Source organism: Natrix helvetica (genome assembly GCF_964273705.1).
Source record: "Natrix helvetica genome assembly, chromosome: 1".
Lineage (NCBI taxonomy): Eukaryota > Metazoa > Chordata > Lepidosauria > Squamata > Natricidae > Natrix > Natrix helvetica.
The window spans coordinates 81,872,834-81,887,595 of record NC_138548.1 but is presented as its reverse complement, the minus strand read 5'-3'; the positions used below and the strand labels follow the sequence as shown (position 1 = coordinate 81,887,595).

At 37.7% G+C, this 14,762-nt stretch overlaps 2 protein-coding genes across 2 annotated transcripts in view; both read right to left on the bottom strand.

The window, feature by feature from the left end:
* TP53I11 (tumor protein p53 inducible protein 11) overlaps positions 1–11,781 on the bottom strand; it is a 373,245-nt gene extending 361,464 nt beyond the window's left edge. Inside the window, exon 1 of the transcript XR_014174047.1 lies at positions 11,770–11,781. The gene's annotated coding sequence lies outside the window, so the exon portion shown is untranslated. The remainder of the gene's footprint in view (positions 1–11,769) is intronic.
* Positions 3,033–14,762, bottom strand: part of SYT13 (synaptotagmin 13) — a 34,349-nt gene continuing 22,619 nt past the window's right edge. The window contains exons 5-7 of the mRNA XM_081937882.1: positions 13,434–13,563; positions 9,608–9,920; positions 3,033–5,452 (exon numbers count right to left, since the gene is read on the bottom strand). Coding sequence (XP_081794008.1) covers positions 9,616–9,920; positions 13,434–13,563 — 435 coding nt within the window. The 3' untranslated portion in view covers positions 3,033–5,452; positions 9,608–9,615. The remainder of the gene's footprint in view (positions 5,453–9,607; positions 9,921–13,433; positions 13,564–14,762) is intronic.

Genomic DNA, 14,762 nt, shown 5'->3' with positions numbered 1-14,762 from the left:
TGACATGGAGTTGAGGAGGAAGATCCCTCTTTTTGAAGTGTTGAAAAGAAGATTACATCTTGTTTTCAACACTTCAAAAAGAAGGATCTTCCTCCTATAAACCCTGTTTACAGACTTGGTTAAAAAAAGGGGGGGAGTAAAGTAAGGAAAGGGGTTAAAAGAGATCAGGGTTGATAGGTTGACAAGAAAGGGCTGCTCTGTTCCTGTGAAAGAGTGAGGGGAGGCTGTGAATGTGTCATGAACTGAAATGTGTGACTGTCTGGCAGAGGCCTGGCTGACTGCATGAACAGATGAGGAGTAGGATAATGCTAGTAAAAAGCAGAGAACAGTGTGGCAGAAGATGTGAGATGTTGGAGATTTGGTGCCAGTCTCTCCTTCAGCAATAGCACACCTTTCCTATCTTACTTTATGAACCAGGCTGTTGCTTATTAGGCATCTCAGCCCAGACTGTTGCTTTTAAACACTGGGTTCTAGGAGTATAAAACTAACCTTTAAATGGTTTACCATTTTTCTTATCACCTGAGGTAAAAGTATTTTGTTATCTGTTCCCCAATAACTTATTTGGTCTATTTTAGAGCTGGAGGTGGAGCCCTGTTACCTCAAGGAGATGGAAAAGGGGTAACATTCTTGAATGAGCCTTTTAAAAAAGGCTCAGGAATAATGGTAGCCAGCAAGAAAACAAAAAAAAAAGTATTTCAAAGCACTTAAGATGGTTTTCAAACGAACAACCTACTCAATGCTAACCTAAGATATTAAAACAATGTCTTAGCTTAACCAGTAAAATGATTTATTACAATGAATCTTGAAAAGAAGGGGTTGGGAAATGATGCTTGTTATGCCTTGTTAAAGCATCTTGATGTTTTAACCCTCCAGAAATTAATGTATTGATGATGTTACCTAGTTTGATAATGAAACATTTCCAAGAGAACACCTAGGAGAGAGTATCAACATTTACATCAATACATGTAATTTATGTGGTTATGTATAATATAAATTCATTTGTAAATGTAACTCGATTTTGAGTACATACAATGTACTCAATGTATACATGTACACATACATTAGACAATGTTTAAGAAATAAATACTGAGATATATTATTGGCAAACATTTTATTGAAAGAAAAACATGGAGAGCATAGCAATATGAAAATTGTACAGTGGGGCAATATGATAACCTGCACTCCATACTTAATATGATGAAATATATTGCCACAGTTTTTCAATCTGGACACTTAAAAATCAAGCTGACATGAGCAAGAACATAACAACTTAAATGCTAAGCACAGATATACCCTCAGTGGTAGAATTGATGTTCCAATCCAATGACTGAAAGTTGCTCTAGCGTCATTTATCTGAGACATTTCAGTGAATTGCATTTTATGATCTTTAGCCATAAAATGAAATGATCAACTGCCATATTAAAATGCATTTTTTTCCAATTTAAAACAAATGTGATATAATAAGGAATACAATTCAATCTGTATTTTATTGATGAATAGTAGCTTTATTTTCGTATGTGCCATGATAGTAGATGCAAAGTCTTATATTTTATTTTGTGCTTTAAACAGTAGTCACAATAACAACAATAGATACTTCATTTTGTACAATATAACAATACCATTTTAAAATATGTCAAAATGAAATATTGCTTCTGAGCCACTCTACTACATGTTTCTCTGTTATTTTCTTAGCTTGAGACCTTGAGATATGTATCAAGGGTTATGTACCTTTTAAAATAATCAATTCTTCATGCTTCTTTAATAGTTTTTTTTTTAAAAAAGCAGATGATATATGTTTCTTCAGAATTCTGAAGTCAGATATCTTCAGACATCTCCCAGTCAAAAATGTATATGTAGCAATGTCACCTGGTAGCCTTAATAAAAGTAACTTGGACTGATAAATATGATCAAACTGGACTTTTCTCTCTTCTATAGATTTCAACTGTTGCCTGCGTCTTCCTTGTTGCTACAGCAGCATATTCTGCATCATGCCCTTATTGTCAAGGATGGAAATAAACTTATTATACAACACAGGAAGAGAATAAGTACCTTATATATTGAAAACCACAAACACAAGAGACTTCACTATTGCAGGTGACTTTAATTGGCCTTATAGAAGCCATACCATAATGTTGGCTGTAAATCTAATCACTGTCAATAATCAGAGCAAGCAGTTTACAAGGGAAAGAAGGAAGTTCTTAGCTGGAACAGGATACGATGAAGCATAAGGAGCATAAACTCAGAATCTCTCAGCAGTAAACTGTAAAACTAATTGCCATGAAAGGAATGGATAATAAATTTTATCAAAGAGCTCATAGGTAGCATCCAAGGTGCTAAGGTCATTTAAAGGACTTAGGAAGGAAAGGGGATGGAAATATTATAAACCCATATTTTGGTGACTGTTTCAGGCTACGATTAGCCCTTTCATTCCCTAATGATAATATTCAACTTTTGAAAATGTCATTGAATTTCTTTTAAGAATATTATAGAACTCACGATGGAAAATAACATCACAAGTAATGATGCTAGATTGCTATCATTATGTAAAAAATGCAAGATTTATGTAAGCCATAGCAATAGTCCTTGGCCGTTTGCCGTTATATGCATTTGACACAGTTTTACTTGGTTGCCCCAGCACTGCAGGTATGAAAACTAATTTGTATTTGTACGCAATACAAATTAAGGTAATTGAGAAAAAAACTTTAATTGTGACTAAATAACCCATTATTCTCTGAATCATTGTTTCAGAAATATTTCTTTACCTAAGCAGGCAAACAGATGACCACAGGTAGACAAGTACTGTAATCAGAATTACTTCTTGTTGGTTTCCCCATTGAGTTTCCTCATGGGAAGCTGGCAGTGAACATCAGAAAACTTCTTTCCCTTCTCCCCTCTCCTCCCTATTGCCCCCTCCCTTCTTTCCTCCTTTCTTCTTTCCTCTTCTTTCCTCCCTCCCTTTCTTTCCTCTCTCCCTCCCTCTTTTTTCCCTTCCTTCTCTTGCTTCCCTCCCTCCCTCCCTCCCTCCCTGTTCCCTTCCCTTCACTTTCCACAGACAGGTTAGTGGCAAGGCAGCTTGCAAGTGTAGTGTAGTGCAAGTGCAGAGGGATTAGTGAACATTGCCCCATTTTTCTATTGACTTTCTCCCTGCAAGCTTCCCACAAGCATAGATATGCTAGTTGGAAGGTGGCCAGGAGCATGGGTAATGATATCAGTTCCTTCTGGGTTCCCCATTGACTTTTGGAACCTGTCAGGGAACATTGAAAATGAGAAGCATGTGGCCACAGCTGGTCATGTGGCCGGCATGACTAAACACCGAAGGCGTGTGAATGCTGTTATCTTCCCACCAAAGGTAGTTCCTATGTTTCTACTTGCATTTTGAGACACCTTGGTTGACAAAATGTTGCTCTATGCTGCAACATTTCACCCAATTGAATATTACAAAGTATCAAACAGACACAGAAGTTTTAGTATTATGTAGTATGGGATCTAGATGTTTTCCTAAATGTCCGTTAATGATTGTCTATCAGACAAATTTTCAATGAAATTTCCTAACTGACTGAAGCAGATGAGTAGAATTTAGATTATTTCCTTCCCTTTCTTATTTCCCTATCCCCAACTAGATCATTTCAAGTCCAGAAACAGCCTCTTCTTTTTTGGTAAGGACATCTAGATTTTATCTTATTTCTTCAACTCGGAATATTTTACAGCGTACTGAGTTACATAACTGACCTGCTTTTTAAAGAAATTAAACCTGATTCCCTATTCATCTTTTTTAGGGAATGTTTTCTACATTTCCTTTGAAATTGGATTAATGAGGCCAATTAATCTCTTGTTTTAATGTTCTTAGCTAACACAATAAAGAGATGGTACAGTATCATTATACAGCATTATTGAATGAAGAATTTACTGTATACAGCACCAAGCTCCCAGAGGGGCAGCTCAGTCAGGCAAGAATATATAAATAGGTACACTAAGCCTTAATAAGTCTTTCCAAATTATATGGGTTATCTAAATTTTCTTGTTTTCTTTTCCTTATTGAAAGGATCAAAGCTACAGTGAAAACTCCTGGAACAATGTTTGTGTCTTCAAATTAGTTCCCACCCACTCCTATTTCTTAGAATTCTGTAATAAATGAGCACATTTTAAAATCCATAGTTCTACAGGAATGTAAATTAAAGCATAATTCTATTGGAATTGGTGACCACAATTATCTTGTGTTATTTTTTTTAAAAAAAATAGAAACATGCAGAAGAAGAAAAAGGGAGCAAAGCATTTCTTTCATCCACAAAAGCAAGTGGCAAAAAGATGATTAACTATAGAAGCAAATAATATAGAATAAGGATGTAGGCTTTCATGACTGGTCTCTATGAAGCAGTGATGATCTCTTGGGAGGGTTGGTCATAGATTAGTTTTTTTTAATGTTTCTCCGGCAGCTGTGGCTGGCATCTGCAGAGGCAAAATGTGCTGCTTTATTGTGTACCTCACAAGCAACTAAACAGGGACTGACTACTCTGTATGTGCTGCACGGTATGCTATCCTGGCAAGCTGATTCCTAATTGGTCCATGTCACAGGAATTCCATGTCAGGAATCAGCTTCTTTGGAGACTCCTTTGGCACAGACTAATTTGAGATCATCTTGCCAGGTTCAAATGCAAGAGCCCAGGCAACCCAGTTCAATTGCTGGTGAGCTGCCAAGAGCAGCTCAGTGCCTCTGTAGAACAAGTAATTTGTTTACAATAGATTTTGCATGTGCACGTCTGAGAGCATGTGTAGGTACATACTTTGCAAATTCTCTCATTGGTCACTTAATGGTGGTATAAATTACATAATTAAATATGCACATGCATGTACCATAAATATATATGTATATGTCCTGGAAAAAAATAAAAGAAGTATAGCAAAATTATAGTAATAGCACTTATTTATATACTGCTTCATACAGCCCTCTCTAGGTGGTTTAGAGAGTCAGCATATTGCCTCCAACAATCTGAGTCCTCATTTTACTGACTTAGATTCAACCTTGAGTCATTGATAATCAAACTGCTGGATGAGCAGTGAGTTAGTCTACAATACTGCATGCTAACCACTGTGCCACCACGACTCTTAATTATATGTGCATCTTCAACCAATGCAAGAAACACTCAGGAATCTTTGATATAACTAATATGAACAGCCTATATGTTATACTTTCCCTCCTTGACACATTTTTTTCACTCATCAAGCCCTAGAATCTAGGCCCGTTCATAGAAAATGAATTATTCAGTTATCCCTTCAAAGTCATTTGATGCACTTTGTGCACATCCATGTACAACACAGCTGGCTGGATTGCTATTTATGGCTTAGTTTTACAATTCTCCCAAAGAAGAAGAGACCATACCAACTGGTACGAAGAAGTCTGGGGGGCCATCATTTCCTGTACTGTTCTCCTACTCCTCCTTTATTTCCAAAAGCACTGAAAAAATATATAGCACACAATAAAAAAAACTGCAGATTTAAGAGAACTTTAGCCACCTATCTGGCCTATCTTCTGGGGGATTGGGGGAGAATAGAACAATGACAGATGCAATGTTTCTATAGCATCCCCACTTCCATAGGGTCTCTCTAGTGCATTATTTAAATATTGGGAGAAAGAAGGTCATTGAAAATTCTAAGCAGCAGTTCAGATGATGTGGTTGGCCAGGGAGATTTAATTTAACAACAACAACAACAACAACAACAACAACAACAAATCCCTGAGTGTCCTTTCAGTGCAATTTAAAATCTGGGATTAAAATGACTCATTCATCTGGCAAATTTTAGATATTCAACCATCACTTCCCCCATAAACATTGTATACTAGCTTCTATTTATTTAATAATTAATATAAACTAAGGTTCTCTAATCATTCCTGCATGGCTTTAATTCTCATTAGTATAATTTATCTTGTAGGCTGTCTTGCAACTATGTGGCATTTTATGTTGGAGTTTTGGAATGGTGATTATTTTTTTGAGCTCTATTATACTATTATTCATTCACTGGGTTCTTGGTATTCTCTGAGCTTGTATGTTTTCCTGAAAACATTTCATTGCCAGGCCAGCTAATATTAACACAGGATTTGCCGATCGTTTATATATATATATAGCAGCTTGCCCTGCTAATCTTGGTTTCTTCCCTGATTAGGGTATTGTTTGTTGCCTGATTCAGCATTGAGGAAATGCTGTGGCCATTGTTGACTTAGAGTTCAATAAGGTATTTGACAAAATAGACCACACCTTATTTTTTGGTAAAATAGAAAAATGTGGGATAGACAGCATCACCACTAGAAGGATTTGTAACTGGCTGATCAACTGCATTAGACATGTAGTCCTCAGTACAGGGAACATAGAGGGAAACATGCAATTGGGTATTCCAAGGTTCTTTCTTAGGCCCAGTAGTCTTCAACATTTTCATAAACAATTTAGATATGGGAATCAAAAGGGAACTAATCAAATTTGGAGACAACATCAAGTTGGGCGGAATAGCTAATACTTTAAAAGATAGGCTTAAGATCCAGAACACTGGGCTGTAGCCAACAAAAGGCAATTCAGTGGTGAGACGAGTAAGGTTTTACATTGAGGCAGGAAAAAAAACAGATGCACAGGTGTAGAATAGTGATACCTGGCTCAACAGCAGTAGCTGTGAGGGATCTAAGAGTTTTAGTGGACAATATTTAAGCATGAGCCAGCAGTGTGCTATAGCTGCCAAAAAAAAAGGCGAGGCACTCATAATCTGGATCAACAGAGGGATACTATCAAGCTCACATGAAGTATTAGTACTACTTTAAGCTGCACTGATAAGACCACATTTGAAATACTGCATTCAGTGTTGGTCACCATGATACAAAAAAAAATAAAAACTCTAGAAAGAGTGCAGAGAAGAACTCAAAGATGATTAGGGAATTAGAGGGTAAAGCATATGATGAACAGTTGCAGGAATGGGTATGTCTAGTCTAAAGAAGAGAAAGATTAGGGATGACTTGATAGCAGTTCTCTGGTATTTCAGGGGCTGTCACAGAGAGGAGAGTGTCAACATATTCTCCAAAGAACCCAAAGAGAGGGCGAGAAGTAATATTTGGAAACAAATAGAGCAAATAGTGATCTAATCCAGAACTAAGGATAAATTTCCTGACAGTGAGAACAATTAAGCAGTGGAATGGCTTGCCTTCAGAAATTGTGGATGCACCATCACTGGAAGAAGTTTCTTGGATGAGAAGCAAAGAAAAACCAGAATGTCCAGTTGCCTCTTGAAAAAAATAATCACTGAATTTTTTTTATGAAGAGCCTTTTAGATTTCAGTGTTCAACTTGCCCTCCATTTCAAATTTGGGTTTCCCAACATGGAAAAAAACCTAAACTTTTACCATAGAAGGGCTTAATTTAAAGTAGATACATACTTGGGTCCAAAGCTTTTATTGCATCAATTCAAATTTAAGATGATTACATTATAGGCCTTTAAAGGTCAGAACATTTGGCTGTAAGTATTTCCATTGAATTATGGTGGTGAACAAAATTCTTGAGAACATTTTGACTCCAAGAAGAATAAATTATTCAGTGGTGGATGAAGTAAAAAGCAGACTGCTCAATGAAAGCACTAACAAGGAAGTAAAAGTTTAAACTTTTGGAACACATAATATGAAGGTTAAAAACCAAAGGCAACAAAATAGTAAAAGCATGATGATGAGTAATAGCATAAAAAGTGTATCTGTGTTTATATTTTAAAAATAGACATATCTGGGAGGTCAAATCTTCTCTTCATTATAATTATCCTACTTTGAACACAATTTGTGAAGTTTTTATCTGAGCTAATGTATTTGGGAACATTCAAAATGTCACCAAATACATTTTTTACAGATAGTCTAATATGTTAATAAGCATGGACAATTCTTAATTAGTGACTGTCACATTATAATTTTTCTTTAGCAAGTCTCCATTCCTGGAAGGTTCAAGAAAAAGCTGAACAATTAATATCAACTTTAACTGGATGAAAGTTTTAGCATCATAGATAAAAGATAAATGAATGTTCCTGTCACTTCTGGATACTGTGCATGCTTATTCAGATTTTTAATATAATCCAGATAAATTTTCAGGTTCTTGCATATTGATTTTCAAATTCTACTACATATTACCTGTAACCTTTGCTTATACAGCTTTATCCCTTTCAGCTATTAATAGGACCATTGCTTATTAAAGCAATTCTTTCTTACTAGCCCCTGCACTTTGAAACCCTTCTATGAGTCCATCTCTCTTCAAATCCCTCCAAATACTCCTCTTTCCTATGAAACAAACACTTTCTGTGATACATTCAAAATTAATTTACCTTAATGGTAGTTCTGACCTTGACTTCCATTTGTTAACATATAATTAAGTGCAACATCCTTAGACAACTTGAATTTACCATTATAAAAATGCAGCAAACCATTAGTTTACTATTAAAAACCCAATAAATTTAGTGTGGTATAAATTCATTAAATTACTGAAAAGTATGACTTAAATCTGGATCCATCCAACTGCATTTTGAATATTGGGAAAGAAGTGGGGAGATGATTTTCTGCTTGCAAAATAATGGATTTATCATTTTGAATGATACTACATACTAATTAGGACAGGGGGACACCATTTGCTTACTTGCCTAAGGCAGACAGAATGCTTTGATGAGACATTCTATTGAAATGCAAATGCAGCTTTTGAAGTATTTTTTGTTGTTGTTAGAATTCTTCAGGAAGCGGAATAATTCAATTTTGCCTACAATTTCACTTATTTCCAAGGCTATTCTAACCATGCCACCAGTAACCAAGGAATGCCTGTAACATTGTTACCCCTACTTGTATTTGCAGACCAGAAATGTCCAAATTAATTCAATTTAATATCACATCTAATTGGACCTTATTTATAAGTAATTTGCATTCTATTTATCTGTGATTTATATTCTTTTGTTTTGCCCATATTCTTGTTTTTTGGGGGGGCGGGGGGGGGGGAGAGCTCTGCTGTTTATCTTGTCTCTGCCTGTAGACTGTAAATAGATTTGGAGAAAAATGTCCTCCTTTTCTTTGCCACATATATAGATGACATGGTACATATCCCTGTATACATTAACAAAAATGTTTAAAAATAGAGGTAGCCATCTGCTGATTGTACAGGATATAAATTGCCAGGTAAATAATATCATAGTTCTTCATAGCTTTCCAAATTAGCCACAATTGGGTGGACAATACTGAGCCCAACACAATTGGGGCTTGTGTTCCTAACGTTTTGAATGACATTACTCATTATATTTGATAATATTGGTCAGATGTTAAGTAGTGAAAAATAAAATTAACCCTTTATGCATGGCTAGAAATAGAAGCTGAAGAAATGATCCAACAGGCCAATCATTATCATGGATCAATGAACTATTTGCCATATTGACCAGCCCATTTCAACAATATTCATTTGGTAAAACACAGTTAATAACAGTATTAATAAACAAGACTTGTGCTTAATCACGTGAATGGATTCAATTCATAATGTGTGCGTGTTTGGGAAGTTAAAGCAGAACTCTTTTTTCTAGGTCTGAGATTAGGTTACTGAACATGAGAGAATCGGCATTTCCACCTTGTTATCTACATGTGAAGTTGGTGCCACATAGCAATCTGCCTCCTGGGGTTCCTCAGCATCTCCTCCCAGTGGTTCCTTTCGGTTCCCACAGCATGCAGACCAAGGTTACATTTGCCCAGTAAGCGGTTCTGCCCATCAGCATCCTGGCTTAGCATCTCCAGCTCTACACTTGAAGCACAGAGCATATCATGGGGCACCTCAAACATGATCATCTCATTCCATACTGGGTTGATCTTGTGTTTTGCATGCTTTGTCTGCTTCTTTTTCAGTTTCAAGGCCTGGTGCTTCAGTGTCACTTTGACAGATATATCTGCAGGGACAGGGATAAGATTTGGTCACATGAAAGCAGTCTTCAGATGTCAACATTTTTTAGCTTTCTTCGGACTACAAACACCTTGAGAATTTCTTGAAAACGTCAACCATCACTAAGGACCAAACTATTTTTGAGACATGGGAAGAGGACTAAGAAGCTAATGAGAGACCTGAATTTAGCTCCTTCCCACGTCTAATCTCCTCACAGGTGGTGAACTCACAGACCACAGATAGTTCCCACAGAGTCACAGGTGTTCAGCTGCATATTGTGAAAATTGGTAGCGTAGTTTCCTGTTAGAATTTGACAGTGCCATTTTATAGCCTTAAGTGCATTCTTTTTGAGACACTACTTATATGAAATGTCTTTCCATTGTTATTTGTTTATTATTTATCATATTTACCCACCCACCCCAAAAAACAGGCCAACCTAAATTGTCCAAAATTGAAGCTGAGGCAGAAAAAAAAAAAGAAAATGCATCTTTGTTTTTTGTTATTTAACAACTTATCAATCTATAAAAGGATCAGTCCCCTTATTCCACATCTACTAAATTTACTCTGGAGCTTCTGATTTAGAATTTAGTCAAATGCTTGTTGAAAATTTAGATATATAGCATCAATAGGATCTTATCTGCTGATACTTTCAAATCCAGAATGTTGGTAATGCAGGATTTATCTTTGCTGAATGCTAGTTGATTTTCCTTCCTCAAAGCTTGCTCTTTTTCAATTATTGATTCTATCCATTCTACATTTGACACCTTTAAGAATTCTTGAATGGACCCCATCAGAGAGTTTACGCATAAGTTATAGGTAAGCTTTGAATTATTTACATAACACCATGAACAAAATGCATTGTGCATACATGCAATCCACACATATCCACACATCCAAACATAATCTTTTATCATATTCTACAGTTTTTATTTCTAAAAACTCTGTAATTTAGCATCTGATCCATTCAATTTTGTGGCTCATATTAATCATGTCACCCAAATCTGACCAACAGTGATTAAGTGCACTAATCTGTTGGATACTTTTAGAGGCATTAATCATTGTTAACGTTTAGCTGAAAAAGGAATAGGCAGCCATATTTGCCCTGAAGGCTGAATGTGGCAATTGATAAGAGGTCTAGAATGATGATCTCATGGGATTGATTGCAGTGACGTGCAGTGAGGTTTATGGCTGGTGAGGCTGGTGACATCATCAAATGATCATCATGAAGGGAGGACTGTGACAACTTTGATCGTTGCAAGCGTGCAAGCAAAATACCCCAGGATCACGGTGGCGGGGACAGCAACTCCTTCCGCTGCGCTGTGGACAAGAGCCACGCTGTGCTCCTCAGCGCTAGCCTCAGATCAGCACGAGCCGTGGTCCCCTTCATGTTGGCTCAGGAAGGAGGGGAATGGGACCACGTGTGCAGGAGGCTCCTCAGCGCCAGCATCAGATCAGCACGAGCCATGGTCCCCTTCCCCTGCACACGCAGTCCCATTCCCCTCCTTCCTGAGCCAACATGAAGGGGACCGTGGCTCGCGCTGATCTGAGGCTGGTGCTGAGCAGCACAGCGTGGCTCTTGTCCGCAATGCAGTGGAAGGAGTTGCTGTCCCCGCCACCGTGATCCTGGGGTATTTTGCTTGCACGTGCAAGAAAGAGATGAAAGAGAAAAGGGGAGAATTTTTTTTCTTTTTCTTTCTTTCATGATGAGAGCGGTGATGCTCTGCCTCCCCTGCCTCCCCTGACTGCACATCACTGGTGGATTGATTCTGAGCCACGTTTCCCATAAACACATACAAATACTTAAACATAATCACCTGTGCTATTTACACATATATTCTATTCTCTTCAGTTATATAAGCTTCAAAACACATAGACAATAGGAGTCACTTCTCCAGTCCTTCCCCATGGTAGTTTCATGTTGCTTTGAATGTGAGTACCGTTCTCTACCTGGTGTGGGAATTTAATACTGTAAATCAGACTGTTCAACTGAAGGTAATTCAATTCTCCTTCAGAAAATAGTTTTAAATATGGCCCTGTGATTGACTGACTGACTGACTCCCTCCCTCCCTCTCTCTCTCTCTCTGTCTCCCTCTGTGTCTCTCTCTGTCTTTCTGTCTCTCTCTATGTCTCCTCTGTCTTTATCTCTGTCTCTCTCTCTCTTGCATGCATATGTACACATATATACCCAGGCCCACAAATGAATTTCCCAGACTGTGAATCTTTCTACCTGTGCTATGAGATACCATCACACCAGAGGTAGTATTAAGCAGGTTCTGACCAGTTCTGGAGAACTGGTAGCAGAAATTTTGAGTAGTTTGGAGAACTGGTAAATACCACCTCTGACTGGCCCCACCCCCATCTATTCTCTGCATCCAGAGTCCCAGCTGATTGGGAAGAAATTGGGATTTTGCAGTAACTTTCCCCTGCCACGCCCACCAAGCCACGCCCACCAAGCCACACCCGCAGAACCAGTAGTAAAAAAAATGTGAATCCCACTACTGCATTATGCATACCCACTTGTCAAGCTGTCAGGTGCTGTGAACAGCTAAGGATTGTGCTTTTTAATTTTGTTCAGAACACATAGTCAGAAAAAGGAGAATAAATGGTACTGTGTCTGTCCTTACAGTTTAAATTGCATATTCCCCAGCTTACCAACAATTGTTCAACAATACGGGTAAGTATGATTTATTTATTTATTGTTACATATGTATCCCATCTTTCTCTCAAGCTTTCTCTCAAGCAGAATCTGTAGCCCTCTCAAGTCTTGGATACAGTTCCTACAGTCCCTCCCAAAATAGCTGCTGAAGTGCATTTTCATTTACAACAGGCTGTGCTGACAGCATTGGATGAGTTTGTTCACAACTCATATCCCCTCTACTCTGGACTGAATCACAAATTCTAGGTCCACTCCAGGGATGGGATTCAGCCTATTTGGATCCATTCGGGTGAACCGATAGCTCCAATGATCAGCTGAGAGCGAACCAGTTCGCTCTGATGATCAGATCACGCCCACCTGCGTGTTTTACTTCCCTATATCCTCTTAGCTGATTAGCGTGGCAGAGCGGATTGCCGCACCTCAGCTGTGTTACTCCCCAAGAAGTAACATGGAAAGTAAGTTTCGGTAAAACTGTGCATGTGTTAAACACGCGATCACCGAACCGGCAGGATTTCACCACTGGTCCAATCCTTTACTGCAATGTCCAGGCAATGATTTAGGACAGCATCTGCACAATCTTGGGAAACTTGGCCAGTTAGGAGAATATTATTGCTTCAAAGTGATAGATGGAAACCGAGGCTCAAATACAGTCCAGCTGTTGAATCTTAGCAGAAGTATCCTTCTGGCTCAGAGCCGCCTTATATGATCTAACAAAATACAGTATACAATATATATACTGTATAGAGCTGCCCAGCTGCCCATGTCACATGTGTGACTAAATAGTATCCGTAGCATTAAAAAATACCACTAAAATAAATATTTCGGTTCGTAGCATTTGTCAACAGGCTTTTATATTTTCTATACCTTTTCCAATGAGTTCTTTCAGCTGTTTGGAATGGAGATTCTTGGCTTTTATAAGCACCACAAGTAGGCGATTTGCTGCAGGCAAATAGCTGATAGAAAGCAGAACTTCTCCATAGCCCGTGTCTGGTTCCTGCAGTTCAGAGAGGAACAAAAAAGGAATGGCCAATGTATATGTTTTACCTTTTTCTACCCAAAGAAGATGATTGATAGCCACAGAATGAGATATGTGGAAAAGACAAAGATCGGTACAGTAGAATATAAAAGGCGAACACATCTCACAAAACAGCTTTATTTTATATCAGCATGTAAAAATCAATACACATTTCATCTTTCTTCCAATGTAGATTTCTGTTTTTTTGTTTACGTTAGCCTGTGGTGAGACTTAAACAGGGTATTTGCAGAACTAAAATAAATGCAGAGATCACAGTGGCTGGAAAGCATGTTACAAACTCTGGGTTATCTTTCAGTAGCATCTTCAAGGTATTTTAAAGCCATGAAAGCCATGAATGTGCAGCTAGCTAGTAACTCTGCTGGTTTCCTAGCAACCAGGTGGAACAGGGAGCTTTCCTTCTGAAGTTCATGGGCATAAAAAGGGGGACATTTCTGATGTACTTACTGGTGGTACTTCTCTGGTCTGCTTTTTCATTAGGCAAAGTCGTGAAATGTCATTCTTTAGCAAGGCTACAATTTTATTCAATCTACTGATTAAAGTTTTGATATTAAAGTTTTTTTTGTCTTACTTATTATGTTATATCACAATGTCGTATCACAAATTTGCTCCCAGCAAGAAAGAAAAAGAGTGCCTACAGAGTGTGTTTATCCTAGCATGATCTTGTAATTAAAGGGCTATCAAAAAAAAAATTCTCTATCTGACGGTGTCTTCTATTGCCAGTCCAAACTTACGGTGTTTTAACGAGAAATATCAGGAAGAGGTAAAACCCGAACAGCTGGACATGAGTAGTAGATTGAATAGGCATTGAATGGTCTTCAGCAAAATTCAGTAATTTTTAAATCCAAATTATGCTATTTCTAAATTTCAATCTACAGTACATTTCTTCTGAATATATATATATATTTGTCTTCTATTGATGATACATTTTATCATTTTTTGAAATGTATGAGTTTTACTCCTTGCTTCAGTGATAGCAATTTGCAAGTGTTATGCAGAATAATTATAATAGAATAGAATAACAGAGTTGGAAGGGACCTTAGAGGTCTTCTAGTTCAACCCTCTATTTAGGCAGGAAACCCTACACCACATTGGTTCCAACATCTTCTTAAAATCTTCCAGTTTTGGGGCATTTGTAACGTCTGGAGGCAAGTTGTTCC